The sequence below is a fragment of the Salvelinus fontinalis genome, chromosome 14 (genome assembly GCF_029448725.1).
Source record: "Salvelinus fontinalis isolate EN_2023a chromosome 14, ASM2944872v1, whole genome shotgun sequence".
NCBI lineage: Eukaryota > Metazoa > Chordata > Actinopteri > Salmoniformes > Salmonidae > Salvelinus > Salvelinus fontinalis.
The window spans coordinates 25,977,648-26,004,902 of NC_074678.1; the positions used below are offsets into that span (position 1 = coordinate 25,977,648).

At 42.5% G+C, this 27,255-nt stretch overlaps 2 protein-coding genes across 2 annotated transcripts in view; both read left to right on the forward strand.

Annotated features, from left to right (window-relative positions):
* Positions 1-23,146, forward strand: il23r (interleukin 23 receptor). The gene is made up of 17 exons (XM_055861074.1): positions 1-1,913; positions 4,920-5,000; positions 6,607-6,754; positions 6,955-7,127; positions 7,339-7,462; positions 7,942-8,108; positions 8,591-8,727; positions 8,887-9,097; positions 9,306-9,388; positions 9,890-10,097; positions 10,246-10,446; positions 12,850-12,948; positions 13,145-13,303; positions 15,915-16,067; positions 16,391-16,478; positions 16,869-16,959; positions 20,812-23,146. The coding sequence occupies exons 2-17, from the start codon at positions 4,946-4,948 to the stop codon at positions 21,418-21,420; spliced, it is 2,706 nt and encodes a 901-aa protein (XP_055717049.1). The 5' UTR covers positions 1-1,913; positions 4,920-4,945; the 3' UTR covers positions 21,421-23,146.
* The window catches only part of il12rb2 (interleukin 12 receptor, beta 2a), a 15,307-nt gene continuing 9,483 nt past the window's right edge, over positions 21,432-27,255 (forward strand). The window contains exons 1-5 of the mRNA XM_055861075.1: positions 21,432-22,825; positions 23,237-23,398; positions 23,972-24,229; positions 24,752-24,866; positions 25,253-25,452. Of these exons, the coding sequence (XP_055717050.1) occupies positions 23,284-23,398; positions 23,972-24,229; positions 24,752-24,866; positions 25,253-25,452 (688 nt within the window). The 5' untranslated portion in view covers positions 21,432-22,825; positions 23,237-23,283. The remainder of the gene's footprint in view (positions 22,826-23,236; positions 23,399-23,971; positions 24,230-24,751; positions 24,867-25,252; positions 25,453-27,255) is intronic.

Here is a 27,255-nt window from a genome sequence, read left to right on the forward strand (position 1 = left end):
AGACAGAGGAACTCTGCCTAGAAGGCCAGCATCCCGGAGTCGCCTCTTCATTGTTGACGTTGAGACTGCAATGTAGCAGCCAAATGGCAAAGTTGCCACATTATGACTACCTGTACAAATCATCCATGGCTTTTGGTAGCTATTGTTAGGTTTGTGCTAATGTTTGCCTTGAGCGCCGAATGTCACAAAAGTTTAGGGATAACAAGTATCATTCACTTGATACATGGAGGGACTGTTGTTAATGCTGTAGCTAATGTCTATCACCTTGGGTATGAAGTATCCCCCCAGTGTTGCGTCTTTGCTAGCCATCTTGGGGAAACCCAGCGGCACAATGTTGCCCATCCCCTGTGTCTCATGGATAACAGTGTCAGTGTAGGACATGTTGGGCTGGCGGGACTGGCCTGTCACTGTTTATCTCAGCCTGGATCTTCCCTGGAGGGAAAAGGTGAAGGGATCAATCAATTGATCAATAGATCAATCAAATAATCAATCAATCAATCACGCGGGTGCTGTGGAAGAGTCGACTCCCCCTGTATCTCTGAGTAGTTCATCATGTAGACCAGGGCCTAGCATAAAGGGGTGGCAACGGTCTTCATCCCAGCCTCGATCAGGTCCAGGGTACTTAACACTAGGGTCTCTGTATTGAACACTGACATACTGAGTTTCATAATTCAAAGAGCCAACCAAAGAGGGGGGAAGTCTGTCATATGAAAATCAGTGCTCCCCCTTTCCATTACAAAGACATGGTTCCCACACCCTGCTGAACACGGGGTTTCAATTAGTTTCAAATACCACCGATACCAACATCTTCACATTATGAAATGACTCCACTGACAACTATAGGGCAAAACGTCAGAAACGTCATTGCTTATGACCTTTTTAATCTGAACATGGACTGTTTGAAGAGTTTTATCTCAAGTTTTTTGTGATCTGTTCTGGTTGGATTTCCCCTCCAGCCCTTTGATGATGGAGATGGAAACTGACTGGGGTAAAGAAATCAGAAATCTAGAGCAACACGACCGAGCTTCCAGCTCTGACACACGTACACTTTTCATTCACACTCTTCTCAACACACACACATGCTCGTCACAATGGAAGAGGCACATGTATAGCTTCCTAATCAATATCTGTTATATTTGGAAGCCTCTCTCACACACACACACACACACACAAACACACACACACACACACACACACACACACACACACACACACACACACACACACACACACACACACACACACACACACACACACACACACACACACACACACGTATACTGTAGTATAGTATAGTACATTTTTGATCTATGGTCTTTATAGAATGCATTTGGGACACCATGTGTGGAGTAGGCACCTCTGATGAGGAGATGGGACTGTGAGTAGTGCATTGGATTTAACTTGACCGGCAAGCAGGGTTGGTGGGGTTTTCACTTTTCAATTGATTCCATTGTAGCAAACAAACTAGATCAAAGACACCATTAAACACACCATAAAATTGCATAACATGGCAGCACTTAATTATTGCAGCCATACCAAAAATGATATGCAGGAAAGTAGTCTACTTTGTAATCTGCTAACAACACATTTAGTGAAAACAGTTATTGAGGACACCGACCTCTGAGTTAGCTGAGTTAACAGAACCGCTGTGGTTCCTTAAGTGGGGCAAAGTAACATAGAAAGTTTCTGCTAAAATACCTCAGATCTAGGTCATTGCCTCCTTTAAAGAAGTTTCATCACCAAGTATAAGAACAAAGATGACAAAAACATCTTGCAAGCAAGTCGTCAGCAAATGAAGGTTTAGTAATACCTGGATTATGCTGAATGTTAATCTTTATTTTACTATTTGACATAATCCACAGATGGGTTATCAGTCCTCTTCAAAGAAGGGATGTGGACACTTTAACATGCTGGTGAGTAACAGTCATCCAAATGTTTTTATCTTGACATTATACCGATATAAAAAACTAGAGAGATCTGGGCAAATAGAAGACTGAAGGAAGTAGACAGACGAAGTGTCATTGTATTACTATTTCAACATGTTACTTTCTTATTAAGTACTTCATGACTTATCCTAGGTGACTTTAAGAATGTGTTAGGATTTATTTTCTAAAAGAATGTGTATACAAAGGTGAAGTTTAATAAGGTCACATATCTCATGTGTGCAGTTCATGTGCAGACACTATGATAAATAAAGTTGAAGTCTGAAGTTTACATACACCTTAGCCAAATACATTTAAATTCAGTTTCACAATTCCTGACATTTAATCCTTGTAAAAGTTCCCTGTCTTAGGTCAGTCAGGATCACCACTTTATTTTAAGAATGTGAAATGTCAGAAAAATAGTAGAGAGAATGATTTATTTCAGCTTTTATTTATTTCATCACATTCCCAGTGGGTCAGAAGTTTACATACACTCAATTAGTATTTGGTAGCATTGCCTTTAAATTGTTTAACTTGGGTCAAACGTTTTGGGTAGCCTTCCACAAGCTTCCCACAATAAGTTGGGGGAATTTTGGCCCATTCCTCCTGACAGAGCTGGTGTAACTGAGTCAGGTTTGTAGGCCTCTTTGCTTGCACACACTTTTTCAGTTCTGCCCACAAATTTTCTATAGGATTGAGGTCAGGGCTTTGTGATGGCCACTCCAATACTTTGACTTTGTAGTCCTTAAGCCATTTTGCCTGAACTTTGGAAGTATGCTTGGGGTCATAGTCCATTTGGAAGATATACAGTGGGGAAAAAAAGTATTTAGTCAGCCACCAATTGTGCAAGTTCTCACACTTAAAAAGATGAGAGAGGCCTGTAATTTTCATCATAGGTACACTTCAACTATGACAGACAAAATGAGAAAATAAAGTCCAGAAAATCACATTGTAGGATTTTTAATGAATTTATTTGCAAATTATGGTGGAAAATAAGTATTTGGTCAATAACAAAAGTTTATCTCAATACTTTGTTGTATACCCTTTGTTGGCAATGACAGAGGTCAAACGTTTTCTGTAAGTCTTCACAAGGTTTTCACACACTGTTGCTGGTATTTTGGCCCATTCCTCCATGCTGATCTCCTCTAGAGCAGTGATGTTTTGGGGCTGTTGCTGGGCAACACGGACTTTCAACTCCCTCCAAAGATTTTCTATGGGGTTGAGATCTGGAGACTGGCTAGGCCACTCCAGGACCTTGAAATGCTTCTTACGAAGCCACTCCTTCGTTGCCCGGGCGGTGTGTTTGGGATCATTGTCATGCTGAAAGACCCAGCCACGTTTCATCTTCAATGCCCTTGCTGATGGAAGGAGGTTTTCACTCAAAATCTCACGATACATGGCCCCATTCATTCTTTGCTTTACACGGATCAGTCGTCCTGGTCCCTTTGCAGAAAAACAGCCCCAAAGCATGATGTTTCCACCCCCATGCTTCACAGTAGGTATGGTGTTCTTTGGATGCAACTCAGCATTCTTTGTCCTCCAAACACGACGAGTTGAGTTTTTACCAAAATGTTATATTTTGGTTTCATCTGACCATATGACATTCTCCCAATCTTCTTCTGGATCATCCAAATGCTCTCTAGCAAACTTCAGACGGGCCTGGACATGTACTGGCTTAAGCAGGGCGACACGTCTGGCACTGCAGGATTTGAGTCCCTGGCGGCGTAGTGTGTTACTGATGGTAGGCTTTGTTACTTTGGTCCCAGCTCTCTGCAGGTCATTCACTAGGTCCCCCGTGTGGTTCTGGGATTTTTGCTCACCGTTCTTGTGATCATTTTGACCCCACGGGGTGAGATCTTGCGTGGAGCCCCAGATCGAGGGAGATTATCAGTGGTCTTGTATGTCTTCCATTTCCTATAATTGATCCCACAGTTGATTTCTTCAAACCAAGCTGCTTACCTATTGCAGATTTAGTCTTCCCAGCCTGGTGCAAGTCTACAATTTTGTCTCTGGTGTCCTTTGACAGGTCTTTGTTCTTGGCCATAGTGGAGTTTGGAGTGTGACTGTTTGAGGTTGTGGATAGGTGTATTTTATACTGATAACAAGTTCAAACAGGTGCCATTAATACAGGTAACGAGTGGAGGACAGGGGAGCCTCTTAAAGAAGAAGTTACAGGTCTGTGAGAGCCAGAAATCTTGCTTGTTTGTAGGTGACCAAATACTTATTTTCCACCATAATTTGCAAATAAATTAATAAAAAATCCTACAATGTGATTTTCTGGATTTATTTTTCTCATTTTGTCTGTCATAGTTGAAGTGTTACAGGCCTCTCTCATCTTTTTAAGTGGGAGAACTTGCAAAATTGGTGGCTGACTAAATACTTTTTTGCCCCACTGTAGATACTTTAGTACCTGTTCCTCCAGCATCTTCACAAGGTCATTCGCTGTTGTTCTGGATTTGTGATACAGTGAATTATAAGTTAAATAATCTGTCTGGAAAAATGGAAAAATGACTTGTGTCATGCATAAAGTAGATCTCCTAACTGACTTGCCAAAACTATAGTTTGTTAAGAAGAAATTTGTGGAGTGGTTGAAAAACGAGGTTTAATGACTCCAACCTTTGTATGTAAACTTCCGACTTCAACTGTATATATCTGTCATGTATCCTATTCCACTCACTTAGCTATCACGATTTCAACTGCCTCTACTTCGGTTAATTCATGTTAACTGCTGTATACAGACATTTCTAAGAGGAAGAGCATGGTCAGATCTAGTCTCTCTCTTGACAAAAACATATCTAGTGGTAAAATGAGCTGAAACATATCAACCAATATGTTCAGTACTCTAAATGTCATTGCTCCTATTAATGATGTATAATTCTGGCATTGAGATCAGGAAGGTTATTTTGATATGAGGCTACAGTTGTGGCCAATTTGATCTGTCATCACAATCAAAATCAAATGTTCAGCTGAAAAGTATTTGTGCTAATGTGCCTGTAGACACAGAAAGCCAGAGAACAGGTGAGATGAGTCTCTTCAGAACCATTTGGAGGACTACCGTCATATTTCTCTTGTACAGATGTAAGTGATTCCTGTATTTTTGTAATATGGAAATAAATAATGTTGTGCATTACATTTTACATTCCAATAAATGTTTAGTTTAACATGGTTTAGTATTGCTTAATAACATTCCAGAGTTGGTTCATTCCTCTCTAGAGCGAACTGCCCGTGACATCACAACACAGTGCATTCGGAAAGTATCCAGACCCCTTGTATTTTTCCACATTTTGTTACATTACAGCCTTATTCTAATGTGAATAAATAGTTTTTCCCCCCTCATCAATCTACACAAAATACCCCATAATGACAAAACACTTTTGAAATGTTTTGCTAAATTATTTTTTAAAAACTGACATTTACACATTTACATCACATTTACATAAGTATTCAGACCCTTTTACTCAGTACTTTGTTGAAGAACTTTTGCCAGTGATTGCAGCCTTGAGTCTTCTTGGGTATGACACTACAAGCTTGGCACACCTGATTTGGGGAGTTTCTCCCATTCTTCTCTGCAGATCCTCTCAAACTCTGTCAGTTTGGATGGGGAGCGTTGCTGCACAGCTATTTCAGGTCTTTCCAGAGATGTTTGATCGGGTTCAAGTCCGGGCTTTGGCTGGGCCACTCAAGGACATTCAGAGACTTGTCCCGAAGCCACTCCTGCGTTGTCTTGGCTGTGTGCTTATGGTCATAGTCCTGTTGGAAGTTGAACCTTCACCCCAGTCTGAGGTCCTGAGCGCTCTAGAGCAGGTTTTTATCAAGGATCTCTCCGTACTTTGCTCCATTCTTCTTTCCCTCGATCCTGACTAGTCTCCCAGTCCCTGCCGCTGAAAAACATGCCCACAGCATGATGCCACCCCCATGCTTCACCGTAGGAACAGTGCATTCAGGCCAAAGAGTTCAATCTTGATGTTATCAGACCATTGAATCTTGTTTCTCATGGTCTGAAAATCCTTTAGGTGCCTTTTGGCAACTCCAAGCGGGCTGTCATGTGTCTTTTACTGAGGAGTGGCTTCCGTCTGGACACTACCATAGAGGCCTGATTGGTGGAGTGCTGCACAGATGGTTGTCCTTCTGGAATCTTTTCCCATCTCCACAGAGGAACTCTGGAGCTCTGTAAGAGTGACCATTCAGCTATTGGTCACCTCCCTGACCAAGGCCCTTCCCCCCCGATTGCTCAGTTTGGCTGAGCGGCCAGCTCTAGGAAGAGTGTTGGTGGTTCCAAGCTTCTTCCATCTAAGAATTATGGAGGCCACTGTATTCTTGGGGACATTCAATGCTGCAGACATTTTTTGGTACCATCCCCAGATCTGTGCCTCGACACAATCCTGTCTCTGAGCTCTACGGCCAATTCCTTTGACCTCATGGCTTGGGTTTTGCTCTGAAATGAACTGTGGAACCTTATGTGGACAGGTGTGTGTTCAATTTTGAGTCTCATAGCAAAGGGTCTGAATACTTATGTAAAAAAAAATTAGGGGGGGGTATTGTGTGTAGATTGATGAGGAGAAAATAGTATTTAATCCATTGTAGGATAAGGCTGTAACGTAACAAAATGTGGAAAAGTCAAGGGGTCTGAATACTTTCCGAATGCACTGTGTGTAACACTGTGTTATGTTGTGTTTGTGGACAGGTACATTCCAGGTTCCAGCCAGCCCCTCAGGTCCGAGAATGGGTATCATCTGTCAGGGGTCTGTGACTGTAGAACCTGGGCCACTCTTTCACATGGGTTCCAACCTTACAGTGTACTGCACAACCACAAAGCCCCACTGTGGCCAGAGGTCTGTCTGTCGGTTGGTCGGTCGGTAGATAGATAGATAGATAGATAGATAGATAGGTGTCGATCGGTTGGTGTTTGTCTGCCTGCCTGCCTATATGTTTGTCTGTCTGTCTGTATATAGAGAGGAAGGAGAGTGGCATAATGAAGAGAAGGGAACAGAGAGAGACGTTTTGTAGTATTGAAACCTCTTTGTGTTGTCAGTTTATCTGTGGAACTGAATGGGCAGGACCAGACGGCACTAGAGATCTTGAACTGTTCCACTGTCCGGCTGAGACTGACTAACCTCCGCACACCAAACTCCATTCTGGTCTGTAGGCTGCGGCAAACAGACGGACGCATACAGACTGTTTGTGGGCTAGACCTACACACTGGATGTACGTCTACTGTCTTTAGATTCTGGATGTTATCTTTGCAGTGTTGTTGCCTCTCTGGCTGGTTGATGTTGCTGCAAATTAGCATTAGTTCTTACTTGACCAATTCTGGACTCTTATGAAATAGTAAAACAAATATTTTAGATAAGTTATTCAGAGCAATTGCTAGACCCTGTAAGGGTGTGCTGTATACTATTGCTCTCCTTCCCTGCAGACCCTCCTGATGAGCCCAGTGGTATAGCCTGCCAGGCTTCCAGGGACTCAGAGGAGATCACCTGTAGCTGGAGCAGAGGACGGGAAACACACCTGGTCACAACCTACTATGTCTCATTCAGGAGGTGAGCTGGGTGATGGGCCCTGTAGTGTGGTAAAGTCTGCTCACTGTCTTTTCCTCCACCCTGGGCTAGGATTACCACATCAAAAATATATTGTGAATAGATGTGTAGCTACACTCTTAGACAAAAGGGTTCCAAAAGGGTTATTCAGCTGTCCCCATAGGATAACCCTTTTTGGTTCCAGGTAAGAACCCTTTATGGTTCCAGGTAGAACCCTCTGTGGAAAGAATTCTACATGGAACCCAAAACGGTTCTACTTGGAACCAAAAGGGTTCTAGCTGGAACCAACACGTGTTCTTCAAATAATTATCTTATGGGGACAGCCGAAGAACCTTTTTAGGTTCTAGATAGCACCTTTTTTTCTCAACCTTTTATATACGTGGCTTGAGCACTTAAACAGAATAATTAACAGATTCAAGGCAAGGAAAGCTTTTTCCCATTTGTCCTTCTCTGGAAAAGTAATGTGACTTGCTTATCCACAGTGTGAACAGAGCCCAGGTGTTTCACCGTGACATCCAGGGTACTGGTGTGTTCAGTATTCCACGGTTGGAGCTGGATGAGAATGAACAGTACCAGCTGAGTATAAGAGCTCACAACCACCTGGGAACATCACTGTCCCAACCCTTCAACTTCTCTGTCAATGATGTAGGTAAGTTCATGTCTCTGAAGACAAACGCATACATACATACCAGTTTTTTTATATCTTCATATATTTTGTTGCCAGAAAGGATGTGCACACGTCACTACCACCAAATTGCATCTCACTCTGGTGCTGGGAATAATACAAATCAAATCCATTTTAAAAATCCTTGTAAATATATACATAATGTTCTCTCATATCTGAAAATGTTTATGTGTTTTGCATGTGAAGTAATTTCTCATCCTGTAACTTGTTCCTTTTAAGGACATCTTGCTGTGAAATCCTCTGATATGTTTTGAGTTTGACATTGTTTTCAAAGGATCAGCTTCCTGCATGTATTGTCTCTGTGTGCTGATTAATACCAGGACTGTCAATGTTAATAAACCGTGAATTAAAAGGACATTGGGGCATAACAACTATTAAATAATGAGAACATCCCATTTAGCCCCTCTAGGTTTGTAATTTACCTGATGTGTTTCTTGGCATTGCAGTGATACCAGACACCCCTCAGATCATGAAGCTGGAGTTTTGGAGTGGCTCCAGGGCGGCTGTATTGCACTGGAACTGCTCTGAATACCCAAAACCTTTAAGACCCCACGTCAGGCTCAGAACAGGCAATGGCTCCTGGGTGAGTAATATTATATTGTCGTCATCAACATCCCCATTCCTCACCTTGGTAACATCTAAATGTTCCAATACTGTACATGCACTCTAACAGTTGGACTAATACAAGAATAAAGAGAAGAAGTATGAGTGAATGCCATTGTCTGTTGGTGTTTTTGTGCAGGTGGAGCTACACTTGGATCCGAGCAGAGGCCTGGTCAAGGTGGAGGGCCTGAAGCCCATGACACAGTATGAGTTCCAGATCAGAGTCTGTTTCTCCATAGAGAGGCCAACCTCTGCACAGAGGTCCACCGCTGCGCTCAGGAACTCCTCCACCCAAAGGCCCCTCTGCAGTAGATGGAGCCCATCAGCTAGTAAAACAAGCCCAGGCATAGGTAAGCCCAGAGCCCAGCACGGTTTTTAAATAATGCACGTTTCAGAGAGAGCTTGTTCACACATTGCAGTGAGGGTTGGAAGTCACTGACAACAGATTATTTTGACAGTGTTGTGGAAGTTGTCTTAAGATAAAGTCCAAATGTAGATATTTTTACTAACCTGTAAAGTGTTGTCATCAGAGTAACTTGTTCTCCTTTATGTTTTCAGCCCCCACTAGAGAGCTGGATGTCTGGAGAGTGTTTGGTATCCCTGGGGTGGATGGGGTTCAGGATGTGACAGTACTGTGGAAGGTATCTGCAGAAACACTATCAGTTTTGATCGGTTGGTTTGCACGCTTAGCAACTAAAAGCTGTTATTTGACCCCAAGAACTTTAAAGAAGATCAAATAGCATACTATGGTGGACTGTTGGTGGTAATTGTATTGTTTGAGGTTGTGATTTTTCAATGTTGTTCTGTAGCGCTTTAATCCTTAAATTTTGTTTGGATGATAAACTTGGATAATACTACATGGAAAGGAGATCATTATCTATTTATCTCTCTGTCTCACCTCTCTCTGTCTCAACTCTCTCTGTCTCAACTCTCTCTGTCTCATCTCTCTCTGTCTCAACTCTCTGTCTCACCTTTCTCTGTCTCACCTCTCTCTGTCTCACCTCTCTCTGTCTCACCTCTCTCTGTCTCATCTCTCTCTGTCTCACCTCTCTCTGTCTCATCTCTCTCTGTCTCACCTCTCTCTGTCTCACCTTTCCTCTTTTCTTCCCTCTCTCCATCTGTTCCCCCCTCTCTCTCCTCAGCCCCTGTCTCCAGGTGACTATAGTGGTCATGTGTTGAGGTATGATCTGGTCTACCTGCATCAGGGTCAGAGACAGGAGGAGATCACCTATCCTGCTGGTGTCACCCAGTGTTCTGTCCAGGTGTCACCTGGGGTTCAGGAGTTGTTTGTAAGGGCTGTCACCTCCTACGGGACATCTCCACCTGCTACCATACAGCTCAAACACACAGGTGAGAAGATATACTTGCTACCATACAGCTCACACACACAGGTGAGAAGATATACTTGCTACTACACACCTCACAGACACAGGTTTACTTGTTTTTCACTTAAGTAATTGTGATATGATGAACACCAACCATATTCTTTGTATTACAGGTGTGTCTGGGCCTGTTCTGAGAAACCTCAGTCCGGCAAACGTAGAAGGAGGGGATGCAGTTGCCCTGTCCTGGTCGTGGGATGGATCTAGTGGGGCTGAAGCGGAGGTACTGTTGGGCTTTTTGGTGGAGTGGAAGAGTGGACGTCAGGAACTGGGCTGGCAGAGAGTGGCCAGGAAGAGAAACACAACACTCATCACAGGTAAGTACATAAGTCAGAACCACAGACACATTTCTGACCGTGTCTTTGTCTACAAACTGCTGCTGATTCTGACAAAGCATGTGATAGGGCAATGCTCATCATCAACCACAAGAGGTAGCTAGTGGAGGGAATTGACTATTTTGGACTACTGAGATAGACTCATCAAATCAAATGTTATTAGTTACATGCGCCGAATACAACAGGTGTAGACCTTACTTACGAGCCCCTAACCAACAATGCAGTTAAAACGAATACGAAATAAAAGTAATAAGTAATTAAAGAGCAGCAGTAAAATAACAATAGTGAGACTATATACAGGGGGGTACCGGTACAGAGTCAATGTGCAGGGGCACTGGTTAGTTGAGGTTATTAGGGTAATATGTACATGTAGGTAGAGTTATTAAAGTGACTATGCATAGATGATAAAAACAGAGAGTAGCAGCGGTGTAAAAGAGAGTGGGGGGGGGGGGGGTTGGGCAATGCAAATAGTCTGGGTAGCCATTTGATTAGATGTTGAGGAGTCTTATGGCTTGGGGGTAGAAGCTGTTTAGAAGCCTCTAGTACCTAGACTTGCTCGCCATGCGGTAGCAGAGAGAACAGTCTATGACGAGGCTGGCTGGAGTCTTTGACAATTTTTAGTTCCTTCCTCTGACACCGCCTAGTATAGAGGTCCTGGATGGCAGGAAGCCACAGGGAGAGGTTGAAAATGTCAGTGAAGACACTTGCTGCGCATGCTCGCAGTAATCCATCTGGCCCTGCGGGCTTGTGAATATTGACCTGTTTAAAGGTCTTACTCACATTGGTTGCGGAGAGCGTGATCACACAGTCTTCCGGAACAGCTGGTGTTCTCATGCATGTTTCAGTGTTATTTGCTTCGAAGCAAGCATAGAAGTAGTTTAGCTCGTCTGATATGCTCGTGTCACTGGGCAGCTCTCAGCTGTGATTCCCTTTGTAGTCTGTAATGGTTTGCAAGCCCTGCCACATCTGACGAGCATCAGAGCCTGTGTAGTACGATCTTAGTCCTGTATTGACGCTTTACCTGTTTTATGGTACATCGGAGGGTATAGTGGGATTTATTATAAGCTTCCGGGTTATAGTCCCGCTCCTTGAAAGTGGCAGCTCTAGCCTTTAGCTCAGTGCGGATGTTGCCTGTAATCCATGGCTTCTGGTTGGGGTATGTACGTTCAGTCACTGTGGGGACAACGTCATTGATGCACTTATTGATGAAGCCAGTGACTGATGTGGTGTACTCCTCAATGCCATCGGAAGAATCCCGGAACATATTCCAGTCTGTGCTAGCAAAACAGTCCTGTAGTTTAGCATCTGCTTCTTCTGACCACTTTTTTTATTGACCGAGTCACTGGTGTTTCCTGCTTTAATTTTTGGTTGTAAGCGCGAATCAGGAGGATATAATTATGGTCAGATTTGCCAAATGGAGGGCGAGGGAGAGTTTTGTATACGTCTCTGTGTGTGGAGTGAAGGTGGTCCAGAGTTTTTTCCCTCTGGTTGCACATTTAACGTGCTGATAGAAATTTGGTAAGACGGATTTAAGTTTCCCTGCATTAAAGTCTTCAGCCACTAGGAGCGTCGCCTCTGGGTGAGTGTTTTCCTGTTTGCTTATGGCAGAATACAACTCATTGAGTGTGGTCTTAGTGCCTGCATCGGTCTGTGGTTGTATGTAGACAGGTAGATAGTGTGGTAGATAGTGTGGTCTACAGCTTATCATGAGATACTCTACCTCAGGCGAGCAAAATCTCGAGACGTTTAGATATCATGCACCAGCTGTTATTTACAAAAATATATAGTCCGCCGCCCCTTGTCTTACCAGACGCCACTGTTCTATCCTGCCAGTGCAGCGTATAACCAGCCAGCTGTATGTTGATAATGTCGTCGTTCAGCCACGACTCCGTGAAGCATAAGATATTACAGTATTTAATGTTCTGTTGGTAGTTTAATCTTCCGCGCAGGTCATCGATTTTATTTTCCAAAGATTGCACGTTTGCTAGCAGAACGGAAGGCAGTGGGGGTTTATTCGATCGCCTACGAATTCTCAGAAGGCAGCCCGACCTCCGGCCCCTTTTTCTCCGCCTTCTCTTCACATAAATGACGGGGATCTAGGCCTGTTCCCGGGAAAGCAGTATGTCATTCACGTCGGGCTCGTCCGACTCGTTAAAGGAACAATTGATTCTGCCAGTTCGTGGTGAGTAATCGCTGTTCTGATGTCCAGAAGTTATTTTCAGTCATAAGAGACAGTAGCAGCAACATTATGTACAAAATAAGTTTAAAAAACAAGTTACAAACAATGCAAATAAACAAACAAATACAATTGGTTAGGAACACGTAAAACGTCAGCCTTCTCTGGCGCCATCTTATTCATGTATTAAATGGTGTGTTTTGTTTCAGGTCTGACGCCGGGAGTGAGGTATAATGTGTCTCTGTATGCTGACACTACATGGGGTGTGTCCAACCCCTCATCTGGCCTGGTCTATTCCAGAGAAGATAGTAGGTTTACATGATTAGGAATTTGTGAAATTACCCCTTATGTAAAATAACACATTGTGTTTTTGTTTGCTACTTTATGGTATTACTTTGCACTGCTGTTTCGTTGCTATCCCATTATATAAAGTACTCATAATGAGCTGTGGATTCTTCTTATTCTCCAGTGACAGTGTTCCCTGACTCCTTGTCTGTATTTAAGAACCTGTGTCGGTACCGAAGGTGTCAGTGTTGGCCCATGAAACCAGCCGGGTTCTGATCCAATGGGAGGAGCTACCAGTGGACCAACAGAGAGGCTTCCTAACACACTACAACATCTACCTCAAGAGACTGGACTCTGACACAGATCAGAATCAGAGGGGTGAGAGGATAGGAATGTGTGTGTTGTAGTGTATGCATTATCAATATGCATGTGTGTGCATTTTCGGTATGTCTAAGGTGTTCTGCGCATACTCCAGTATTACAATGGAAAAAACATGTCACCTAAAAATGAATCTCGCCCACCAGCCGGCTCTCTCTCTGTCGCCAGAGAGAGAGCCGGAGGACGGGGTTACCTAGAAATCAACCTAGTGCCATTTCTTTGATTCGCACGCCTCACAAACCCACAGCTGAAAGAGCTGACACAGAGCTGACACAGAGCTGAGACAGGGCTGAGACAGGGCTTTCCACCCTTTCACCACACAGAGAAAGACAACACCCCTCTCCTTAGTTCCAGTAACCTGTCTCTCTGAATCATACTGAATTCAACTGTACTGTACATCAGATGTAGAGGGATTAGATTGTGATATTATAAAGTACATATCAAGAATCTTCAGGAAGTATATTCTGGGAGCCAAATGGAACTCCTCCCAGTCAATGGAAGAGAATGGATGTCTTGTTTGTTTGTATTAGTTAGTCTCAGTTAGCTACAGTGTGCAGTTTCAGGGCTTGGAGATTCAGAGAATCAAAAGCTATTCTTAAACACCACAGCAGGATGTGGTTGTGTGCACATGCATATCTGAAGCTAAAGTCAGACCTGAGTTGTTACCCATCATGCACCACTCCCCTTTGGGGACCTCTATGCTGGTGCGGAAGCAGCTAGAACAGCTACGTTTTCACCCTGTCCCTGTAGTGTAATGACTTGGTGCGATGAAAGCTGTGTGCAATACTGTAGTTTAACTGTTGTTGTCCTGGCTGTAACAACATGTTGTAGGGAATCTACAGTACCAGGCAAAAGTTTGGACACACCAACTCATTCAACGGGTTTTCTTTATTTTCACAATTTTCTACATTGTAGAATAGTAGTAAGGACATCAAAACTATGAAATAACACGATCATGTTGTAACCAAAAAAGTGTTAATCAAATCAAAATACATTTTAGATTTTAGATTCTTCAAAGTAGCCACCCTTTGCCTTGATGACAGCTTTGCACACTCTTGGCATTCTATCAACAAGCTTCAACTGGAATGAGTTCCCACATATGTTGAGCACTTGTTGGCTACTTTTCCTTCACTCTGCGGTCCAACTCATCCCAAACCACAGCAATTGAGTTGAGGTCGGGTGATTGGGGAGGCCAGGTCATCTGATGCAGCACTCCATCACTCTTCTTGGTAAAATGGCCCTTACACAGCCTGGAGGTGTGTTGGGTATTGTCTTGTTGAAAAACAAATGATAGTCCCACAAAGCGCAAACCAGATGGGCTGGCATATTGCTGCAGAATGTTGTGGTAGCCATGCTGGTTAAGTGTGCCTTGAATTCTAAATAAATCACTTACAATGTCAACAGCAAAGCACCCCCACACCATCACACCTCCTCTTCCATGCTTCAAGGTGGGAGCCACACATGCCGAGATCATCCGTTCACCTAATCTGCTTCTCACAAAGACACGGCGGTTGGAACCAAAAATTGTGACTTTTCCTCTTATTGGTGTCCATTAGAAGTGGTTTCTTTGCAGCAATTCGACCATGAAAGCCTGATTCATGCAGTCTCCCCTGAACAGTTGATGTTGAGATGTGTCTGTTACTTGAACTCGGTGAAGCATTTTTTTGGGCTGCAATTTCTGAGGCTGGTAACTTATTCTCTGCAGCAGAGGTAACTCTGGGTCTTCCTTTCCTGTGGCGGTCCTAATGAGAGCCAGTTTCATCATAGCGCTTGATGGTTTTTGCGACTATACTTGAAGAAACTTTCAATATCTTAAATTTTAGGTGACTACCTCATGAAGCTGGTTGAGATAATGCCAATAGTGTGCAAAGCTGTCATCAATGGGAAGGGTGGCTACTTTGGAGACTCTCAAATATATTTTGATTTGTTTAACACTTTCTTGGTTACTACATGTGTTATTTCATAGTTTTGATGTCTTCAGTATTATTCTACAATGTAGAAAATAGTAACAATAAATAAAAACCCTGGAATCAGTAGGTGTGTCCCAACTTTTGACTGGTACTGTATGTTAGGGGGTCATCTTGTCTGCTCTTTTTTGGATATACAGTACTTATACTTACCTACACTTTGTGATAAATGCATTTGTAAAAACATTACATTTAAAGTCGGAATCAGCAGTTGAAACAATAACAAAGTGATCTCCCGCCGTTTACAGAAAAAAAGTTGAGAAATGGGGCTGGAGAAGTTTAACCAAATTCATAGACAGAGCTATGGATGCAAGGACTGACCATCCATGATATCATATTTATAGTTATAACCATGTTTTCAGAATATATAGTGTTTATTTCCATTTACTTTGTTTACAAACATTGAAGTAAACCAAGCATATATTTTGGGTTCTGATGAGGTACGACAGTTGGATCATGAGGCATTTATAAGTTATATTCTTCAGGAATCAATGGGTACAAATCTTTTTTTATAAAAAAAATGGATGAAGTATCTACTGATTGCCCCTTTAATTGAGCTGTTGATTGATTCATTGATTCACTGATTCATTGATTGTGTGCATGGTCAAATACTATATATCTCTGGTCCGCCGTCTTCTCTCCAGTGACTGTATCAGGGTCCATTACAGTGTCAGGGCCCAGTCAGAGGTGGCTGGAATGTCCTGAGGGGGCCGTGGCCCTCAGAGTGTCTGCCTCCACAGCTGCAGGGGAAGGACCACAGGGGGAGTGGCTACTCTCGCACTCTCCAGTCACTGCAGGTCAGTCACATTCACTACCATGGCCATGTTCCAAACTTACTCACAACAACTCACTTCCTCCCTCAGCTCTGCAGGTCAGAAACATTCACAACTAGCCTTGTACGGACATCCTGATCTCGCGAGCTTGCATTCTGTTTTGCTAGAATGTAAGCTTGCAAGATTAGGGTGGTCGAAGAGGCTAATTCACAACCATGGCCACATTCCAAACCAATCACGCCTTCTCTTCACTCTGTTCCAAACACACTATGATTGCCTCTCTGATGTCTTAACCTCTTTCTTGCAGTGTGCTGTCATTTACTAACATGTACCCTGTTCTTCTCTAGTTGGGCTGGTGGCTGGCATGTCGCTCGTGGCAACCATTATCATGGTGATAATGGCGAGCCTGATGTTTTGGAGCTGTGTGAGGAAAAGGTACCAAGCTGACAGAGATGTTGGCCTGGTGGCGCTTGCATTTATAATCCTGTTACAGCTGTTTATGCTTTAGTTGACGTGGTAACAGAAAGTGTATACTTTCTGGTACTTACTTTCCAAAGAAGTACTGTACTCTTTCTGTTTTTAAGTTTACCGTGTTACTGAGGTTGACAGTTTTTTTTGACTGTGGTGAGCAATGTGGTTAACACATCTGTTTGCATGCGATATTTACTGCATGCACTGTAATGCACTGTATTGCCTAAAGAGCTGAGCAAAACTGGTCACAACAACACTATCACATAACAATACAACCCCAATATGAGACTAAGTGATCAACAGCAAACAAGCAGTAAACAACCCAGCTCATTATGAGACTTCCATTCCCTGCAGGATCAAACAGACATGTTTATCCCTGGGTCCTGTCTGGCTTTCTGAGAACCTCCCCAAGCCTGGAAACAGCAATGCTATCAGACTACTGAAGGTAATCTACTAACAGAAAAATTGTGTCTTCACCTCCCTATCTACATTTTCAGAATGCAATATAAATGCATCTATATATTTCAGAATGCAATATAAACACTTCTACCTCTTTCAGAATGTGGTATAAATACGTCTACATCATTCAGAATGCAATATAAACACATCTACATCTTTCAGAATGCAATATAAATAGTTCTACATCTTTCAGAATGCAATATAAATGCAGTGCAACCTTTGATGTTATTGATCATACGTTTTTATTTAAAAAATTCACTTTTTATGGCTTCACATCACCTGACATCACATGGTTGGAGAGTTATTTATCCAACAGAAACCAGTGAGTGTTCTTCAATGGATGCTTCTCTAACATCAGATATGTACAGTTCGGTGTCCCTCAGGGCAGTTGCCTTGGGCCGTTACTCTTTTCTATTTTTACAAATTATTTGCCACTGGTCTTACACAAAGCTAAAATAACTATGTTTGTGGAGGATTCCACAATCTACATGCCAGCACCTAAAGCTAGTGAGTTTGCAGGAGTTACAGTCAGTATTTTTTTTCCCACCTTTATTTAACCAGGTAGGCAAGTTGAGAACAGGTTCTCATTTACAATTGCGACCTGGCCAAGATAAAGCAAAGCAGTTCGACACATACAACAACACAGAGTTACACATGGAGTAAAACAAACATACAGTCAATAATACAGTAGAAAAATAAGTCTGTATACAATGTGAGCAAGTGAGGTGAGATAAGGGAGGTGAAGGCAAAAAAAGGCCATGGTGGTATCCGAATGGGTGATTAATAATAAATTGGTCTTAAATACATCTAAAACTAAAAGCATTGTATTTGGTTCAAAATATTCTCTAAGACCTAAACCTCAACTGGAGTTGTACATAAAGGTGACCATTGAGGAAGTTGAGGAAGCTAACATTGGATGGTTCATTATCATGGTCAAGTCATGTTGACAAAGTTGTTGTGAAGATGTGGAGGGGAATGTCTGTTAAAAAAATATGTGTTCTGCGTTTTTGACAAATCAAGTGTAGTAGTTGTTCAGGCTCTGGTCTTATTACTGTCTGGTAATATGGTCAAGTGCAGCAAAGAAATACCTAGCAAAGCTATAGCTGGTAAAGCTGCACATGTGCGTCAATCTAATTAACATGATAAACAATTCCCTATCAAAATCTGCCAGTTTAAGTTAGAGATATCTGTCTTTTGCATGGGCTGCATCTCAATCCATTACATCCGACTATGTCGGCCTTCTGCATCTGCGGTGGAAAGTGGCAGAGCTATAGCGCTGTTTGTCAGACCAGGAGACATCCAGAAAATCAGTATCCTCACGAAAACGTCTGTAGCATTCAAACGGTTTGGCCAATCTAAGGAAAGATGAGACTCTCACGATCGTGTTGAATGGAAGTATGGAGGTATGGAGGTGCAGTACCTTCAGAAAGTATTCAAGCCCCTTGACTTATTCCACATTTCGTTGTGTTACAGCCTGAATTCAAAATGGATTAAATATTTTTTATTTTTTATGTTTTTCTTTCTCATCCATCTATACACAATAGCCCGTATTGACAAAGTGAAAACATGTTTAAAAATATATATATATATCTCATTTACATAAGTATTCACGCCCCTGAGTAAATACTTTGTAGAAGCACCTTTGGCGGCGATTACAGCTTTGAGTCGTCTTGGGTATGTCTGTATCAGCTTTGCACATCTGGATTTTGGGATTTCACCCATTCTTCCTTGCAGATTTTCTCAAGCTATGTTAAGTTAGATGGAGTGGCGGTGAATAGCAATCTTCAAGTCTTTACACAGATTTTCAAATGGGATTCATGTCTGGGCTTAGGTTGGGCCACTCAAGGACTTTCACATTCTTGTTCTGAAGCCATTTCAGCGTTGCTTGGCTATATGCTTGGGTTCATTGTCCTGTTGGAACGTAAATCTTCACCTCAGTCTAAGGTCGTTTGCACTCTGAAGCAGGTTCTCATCACAGATTTGCCTGTATTTGGATCCATTCATTGTTCCCTCTGTCCTTACCAGTTTCCCAGTCCTTGCCAATGAAAAGTATATCCATAGCATGACGCTGCCACCACCGTGCTTCACGTAGGGATGGTAGACGGGTGCTGAGCTGTTACTCATTTTCTCCAGACATAGTGCTTTGCATTCAGGTCAAAGAGTTACATTTTTGTCTCATCAGATCACAAAATCTTTTGCTTTTATCTCTCAGTCTTCACGTGACTTCTCAGGACTGGCTTCTGTCTGGCCACTTTTCCATAGAGGCCTGATTGGTGGAGTGCTGCAGAGATGGTTGTCCGTCTAGAAGGTTCTCCCATCTCCACAGAAGAATTCTAGAGCTCTGTCAAGAGTGATCATTGTCCTTTCTCCCCTGATTGCTCAGTTTGGCTGGGCGGTTAGCTCATGAAAGACTCTTGGTGTTTCCAAACTTCTTCCATTTAAGAATGATGGAGGCCACTGTGTTTTAGGGGATCTTCAATGCTTCAGAAATGTTTTGGTACCCTTCCCCAGATCTGTGCCTCGACACAATCCTGTCTTGGAGCTCTACGGACAATTCCTTCGACCTCATGGCTTGGGTTTTTGCTCTGACGTGCACTGTCAACGGTTGGAACTTAAATAGACAGGTGTGTGCCTTTCCAAATAATGTCCAATCAATTGAATTTACCACAGGTGGACTTCAATCAAGTTGTAGAAACATCTATGGAAACAGGATGCACCTGAGCTCGATTTTGAGTCTCAGAGCAAAGGGTCTGAATACTTATGTAAATAAGGTATTTCTGTTTTTTTATTTTTAATACATTTGCAAAAAATTCGAAAAGCGTATTTTCACTTTAACATTATGGAGTATTGTGTGTAGATGGGTGAGAAAATAAATCCATGTAATCTATTTTGAATTGAGGCTTTAACACAACAAAATGTGTAATAAGTCAAGGGGTATGAATATGCGCACAGTTTTATAAAGAGCCATGGAACTCCCTTCTATCTCCAATTACTCAAGTAAACAGCAAAATTACCTTTAAAAAACAGATTAAACAGCAACTCATAGAACTGCGGCAACAGTGAGGGGAACACCTTCTTATTTGTAGTTTATTGTTTATATAAAAAACATATTTTTTTTTTTTTTTTACCCCAATCTCATGATATCCAATTGGTAGTTACAGTCTTGTCCCATCACTGCAACTCCCCTACGGACTCGGGAGAGGCAAAGGTCAAGAGCCATGCGTCCTCTAAAACATGACCTTGCCACGCCACACTGCTTCTTGACACACAGCTCGCTCATCCCGGAAATCAGCCGCACCAATGTGTTGGAGGAAACAACTTCCAGCTGGCAACCGAAGTCACCTTGCAGGCACCCAGCCCACCACAAGGAGATGTGTGAGCGCAATGAAATCCCGGCCCGCCAAACCCTCCCCTAACCCGGACGACGCTGAACCAATTGTGCACCGCCTCCAGGTCACGGCTGGCTATGACACAGCCTGGGATCAAACCAGGGTCTGTAGTGACACCTCAAACATGCGATGTAGTGAGTTAGACCTCTGCGCCACTCGGGAGGCCGTTCTTTTTAAGTTGTATTGTTTGTATCTTTTTGTTGTTGTATTGTTTGTATATCATTATATAAATGTGTGTGACTGTTCTTGTCTGTCAGTGTATCAGTGTTTTGTTATTTGTCATGTTTTGTGTTTCTTGTGGACCCCAGGAAGAGTAGCTGCTGCTTCTGCAAAAGCGAATGGGGATCGAAATAAACAAATAGAGCCATGTCATCTAAACCAGGCCTACTAGCTTTCTAAGGCCTTGACTTCTTCACTATAACCTCTGTGTTTGTATTGTCCTCCTATAGCATGAAGAGCCAGTGGTCCCAGCTTTGTCCTGGTTGTTCACCGTCAGTGACCCACCACTGTCCCCCATTGAGGAGATCCCTCCTGGGGAGAGGGAGGAACTGTACCCCATCATCCACATCGTGCGGCTCCAGGGTGGGGCCAGGGCCGGGGGAGGAGAGGGGACAGGAGAAAGGACAGCAGCACCTCTGGAGAATATTGGATACAAACCCCAGATTACAATCACAGCTCCACGAGACAAGACAGAGAAGGAGGAATACAGGGGACACATTCCCAGCTGTGAGAGTACAGACAGATGCCCTGAGGAGTCTGGAGGACTGCTAGGAGGCTGGCTGTGTGATATAACAGTAGATTTCTCTGGCATTTCTCCAGCACTGGATCTGAGCTCAATGGGGCGGAACACCTCCCTAAGCCCTCCCAAGATAACAAGCCTCTTCTCTGGGGACACGTGGCTGGATGAGAAGGGGTTGGAGGTGGGCCTTGGCTCTCTGGACTCAGCACAGGGACAGAAAGTGGCTCTGGAAGACCCAGTTGGCTGTCTGGCTAAGACACTGACCACCGGTTACTTCCCCCAGGCTGCTGACCTCAACACCACTACCTACAACCACTGACAGAGACATCTTTAAAGCATTATCTTCTCCATCCTTCAGTGATGAGAGGAAAGGCATTTGTCTGACCAACTGAACAAGAGTTCCAATGAATGGACTTTTATACCATTCTAGCAAAATTTACAGTCATACTAGTGTTTCAGAATGATGAACGGACTGAAAGGACACATTCCTCAATTACATAATATACTATAACAGTGGATTTATAACAATTTCTGCTCGCTGCTATTTAAAGATTATGGTTCACTATAAAGAGTCTTTCAGTTGATAAATGAGTGCGAACCCATTACACCCCTTTGTTTATCTGAATATGCAGGTTTTACCCACCAGCCAAGCTTCTGGGAGAGCACGCTGGTTCTCTTTTGATTTGTTGATAAATGTTTCCCTGTCAATCCCTGTTTGTCTATTGATGTATAGTGTACCACACAATGGGTTTCGTGTCCAAAGAAGACAGATGTTGAGAACATGTTAAGTTTACAACATAGTTATATTCTGCATCTGAGAAGTGAGGGATACAGTATTTGCACGCCACTGTGTAACATGGTATAATAGTAATGGTATAGTAATGCAGGGTAAACTGACCCTAGATCTGTGCCAGGGCTGTGTTCTATTCATAGAGCCACCTGCTGTACCAGGCAGTTATAGTGACTTCCTGAAACAGACTTCTCACTTCCTCCCTGAGAGCTCATAAAACTGAGGGTGCATCTCAATAGTTTACGATGCCTCCTCTCACCCCCTTGTCTCCTTGTATCTTCATCTCCTTTCCTTCATTTGCTCTTATCAAAAATGTCTGGACTAATGAAATCAAATTTCCCAGGAGGCCTCTGCAATATTGCTTTCATTTGTCCTGTGTTTTAAAATAAGTGCAGATGAAGAATAGGAGAGGATTAGAGAAGATATTAGACATCAATTCTTGTGAGTGGAGAACATCTGTAAAAAGTGTTAATCTCCAAATTCAGTGTGAGAGGGGGATCCCCTACAACTGGCAAATATCACTCACCTGGTATGTCACTACGGTTGCATTTAGAGAGGCAGACCAATTCTGATCTTTTCCCCCCAAAACGGTCTTTTGACCAATCACATCAGCTCTGAAAAATAACTGATGTGGAAATATCTGATGTGATTGGTCAAAAAAACAATTAGTGGGATTTTTTTAAATCAGAATTGGGTTGCCTGTGTGCACACAGCCATTTTAGGATTGGGCTCAGATGTGTAGGCTACTTGTCGTGCTCTGTTGAACCCGCAGAGGACATAGCAGAGGAACTGAGATGAGGGTTGGTCTTGTCAAATGTCAACTGACACGCATCTCAACCAAAACAGGCTCGCACGCTTTCAGCCAAACCACTGACACACACTGCACTGGACTAAGAAGATATTCAGAAATGTAAAGGAAAAATATCAAATGAGTGTAAGTAAATTCATAGGGAGCACGTTGTGTATAATTAACGAATGCTGTTCGGTAGGGAATTATCAACTGTATGATGTCGGAGCTGGGTGAGTGGTGATTTCTGTTTTTATACAGGCTACATTCACATGGTCTATTTTACTAAATTGCTGCAGTTGATTATTGTAGTACAGGATCAACCATTTGAGTTATCAGAATAATCTCAATCAATAATCTGTTATGGTGTCATAGTGAACATTGAGCAATGTTCGACATGCATGGGAAGATGTGCAGTCATTTTCTTTTTCTATTCTTAAAAATAAATAAAAAATATTGTTGTCCAAAGTATGGTGTATTTACTAAATAAAAAATACAGTGCCATTCCCATGGGGATACATTACATTACTTGTATATTATACATGTTTATTTCTGTAGTGATACTGAAAGACTCCATGGACCTTCAGCTATGATACACAAATGGAATGCAGCTCACCACTGGTAGTGAACAACCCAGAGGTCCAATGGCTTATTCACCCCATGGTTGGTGGTCTATCCTCATTGGCATCACTTTGCTGTGTGTCATAGGGTCTAGTAGAGGTAAGAGGTCTATTCACCAATCATGTAGGCTACCTACGTAATAAGAGTTATGTCAAGAACACTTGATATTCTTTCTTAGTGATGCTTCAAAGCATTTGTCCAAGATAGATTCATACAATGTCCAAGACATTCTCCCTGTCCACAGACTGTGTACTCTACAAGTCTGCGTTTGCCTTGAACTGTTCTCATATGCTATAGGAGTATGCCTGATCTTTTAATAAACACCCTCTGAATATGTCTTTAATAGTATGAGTTGATTTCCTCTTGCTGTCTCACTTCTCTGTGTGCCAATAGTCACCAAACCTCAGTACAGGCTGTATTGAGCGCAGACTTTTATTCCAGCCCAGCACAAACACACCTGATTCTACAAATATAGAATATATATGGTGTGTTATTGCAGGGCTAGAACAAAAGCCTGCACACCCTGTAGCTTACCAGAACCAGTGCTGGAGACCCTTGTTCTGTTGTGTTTTCTGTGCTGCTAAAACAAGTATTTTTAACTTCCAGTTTACTCCTCTGTCATTCCCCAGTGAGATAGCAACAGTTTTCTTTGTTGTTTTGTTGTGCCTCCAGCTGATAAGCCATGTACTGCATCATCCAGCATTGGGGACCTGGTCCTTCTGGGTTCCAGCTTCCAGGTGTTCTGTACCTATCAGGCCAGCTGCAGAGCTTCCAAATCAATGCACATCGACAAGAAGAAAATAGACAAAATACCGCCCTACAACTCTACAACTATATTCCTCAACGTGACAAACATAAGTAAAAACACAACGTACACCTGCCTGTGTGAAGGAGAACCTGAGCCTTGTGGACTCGACATTGATACTGGATGTAAGTATGGAACAGTATACTCTGCAATATAGCACTCCACAATACCAGAGCACTCTGCAATACAAAACAAGGTGTCGACAGTGACCAGAATAACTATAGGGCTGGGGGTGTGAAACCAAACTGAATGGGACAGATGGAGAAAAACAACTTGTGCCTTTTGACACTCATGAAGGCGAACACCGCTCACTAAATTAGCCAGTCAGATATGCAGTGTGACATATTTTCATCAAGTAGTCTTTAAGTACAACGTGGTGGAAGAGTTGCATTTTAAAGTTTGCTCTATACCTCTTGGACCATCTAGTCTGACTACTAACTAGTTCAACCCATGTCAGTGTCAGCACTTCTAACAGGTGTGTCAGAGGTGCAAGTTTAAATGATACACATTTAACTCTCATGTCAGTGGTCTTTAAAGGAACAACACCATCACATGCTGGTTACTGGTCCAAAGCACAATGAGAAAAACACTTTGTACCAGACCACGTCCATTTGTGTTGTTGATGTATTGTCATGGTTACCTTGCAGACCCACCTGACCTGCCAGAAAATGTAACCTGTGTCCAGAAAGGTGAATTTGGAGAGGTGATGTGTACATGGAGAAGAGGAAGGGAAACTCACCTGACAACCACTTCAGAGCTCTGGTGAGTTTGGAAGAGAAAGGGACAAACAGTACTGTGTCATGTGCCATATCATAGCTTAATAGGGATCTGAGCTGAGGAACCACAGGGTTGGTGGTCTCTCTCACATGTTGGAGCAGAGCAGCCTTGGTGGTCAAGCATACTTCTGCTACCAACAACCCAATATGGTTTCTATGGCAAGACAACGACAAGTTTAAGTAAAAACAGACTTGTCAATGTTATGTTTTGCCCAGTATAGTTTTTTCACCATACAGACTCAAATACGGAGATTAAAAGAAAAAGAGAAAAGAAGAAAAGGAAAATGCATGAGATAGAAAAGCCAGTTGGTATGGATGAGGTGTACTGTATAGTAAGTCGTGGATGACTTGTATGTGTTCCATGTGTTTCAGGGTGAGAGCTGTATTTGGTAACAGAACAGCAGGATCTGTATCCTACCCTGGTTCTGGTTCCAGGTCTGATCCTGGTCTAGTCTCAGCTAATTTCCCTGTGTCTGGTTCTGTCCAGACTGAATACTCCGTATGGGCCAGCTCCTCCAACAAGCTGGGCACTGCTGTGTCCACCACCCTCAACTTCACACTCGACCACATTGGTATGGCAGCTGCAAAAACCAAAAAAGAATATAACACTGATTATGCAATTTTGATCATTCTGCACCTGTATGAGCAAATGTGCACCTACAATTGAAGTCGGAAGTTTACATACACCTTAGCCAAATCCATTTAAACTCAGTTTTTCACAATTCCTGACATTTAATCCTTATAAAAATTCCCTGTCTTAGGTCAGTTAGGATCACTACTTTATTTTAAGAATGTGAAATGTCAGAATAATATTAGAGAGAATGATTTATTTCAGCTTTTGTTTCTTTCATCACATTCCCAGTGGGTCGGAAGTTTTCATACACTCAATTAGCATTTGGTAGCATTGCCTTTAAATTGTTTAACTTGGGTCAACCGTTTCGGGTAGCCTTCAACAAGCTTACCACAATAAGTTGGGGAAATTTGGTCCATTCCTCCTGACGGAGCTGGTGTAACTGAGTCAGATTTGTAGGCTTCTTTGCTTGCACACACTTTTTCAGTTCTGCCCACACATTTTCTATGTGATTGAGGTCAGGGCTTTGTGATGGCCACTCCAATACCTTGACTTTGTTGTCCTTAAGCCATTTTGCCACAACTTTGGAAGTATGCTTGGGTCATAGTCCATTTGGAAGACCCATTTGCGACCAAGCTTTAACTTCCTGACTGATGTTGCTTCAATATATCCACATAATTTTCCTCCTCATGATGCCATCTATTTTGTGAAGTGCACCAGTCTTTCCTGCAGCAAAGCACCCCCACAACATGATGCTGCCATCCCCGTGCTTCACAGTTGGTATGGTGTTCTTCGGGTTGCAAGCCTCCCCCTTTTTCCTACGAACATAAAGATGGGCATCATGGCCAAACAGTTCTATTTTTGTTTCATCAGACCAGTGGTCATTTCTCCAAAAAGTACGATCTTTGTCCCCATGTGCAGTTGCAAACCGTAGTCTGGCTTTTTTTATGGCGGTTTTGGAGCATTGGCTTCTTCCTTGCTGAGTGGCCTTTCAGGTTATGTCGATATAGAACTTGTTTTACTGTGGATATAGATGCTTTTGTACCTGTTTCCTCCAGCATCTTCACAAGGTCTTTTGCTGTTGTTCTGGGATTGATTTGCATTTTCACACCATTGTAGGTTAATCTCTATGAGACAGAACGCATCGCCTTCCTGAGCGGTATGATGGCTGCGTGGCCCCATGGTGTTTATACTTGCGTACTATTGTTTGTACAGATGAACGTGGTACCTTCAGGAGTTTGGAAATTGCTCCCAAGGATGAACCAGACTTGTGGAGATCTACATTTTTTGGGGCTGATTTCTTTTGATTTTCCCATGATGTCAAGTAAAGAGGCACTGAGTTTGAAGGTAGGCCTTGAAATACATCCACAGGTACCCCTAAAATTGACTTAAATTATGTCAATTAGCCTAACAGAAGCTTCTAAAGCCATGACATCATTTTCTGGAATTTTCCGAGCTGTTTAAAGGCACAGTCAACTTAGTGTGTGTCAACTTCTGAACCACTGGAATTGTGATACAGTGAATTTTAAGTGAAATAATCTGTCTGTAAACAATTGTTGGAAAAATGACTTGTGTCATGCACAAAGTAGATGTCCTAACCGACTTTCCAAAACTATAGTTTTTTAACAAGAAATTTTGGAGTGGTTGAAAAACGAGTTTTAATGACTCCAACCTAAGTGTATGTAAACTTCCGACTTCAACTGTATCTATGCATTTAGCAATCATTGCTTTATTTTAGATTTTTTTGTGCAATTACACTTTAATTCATGCACCGTTTCGACATACAAGCACTGAAGTTTTGTCT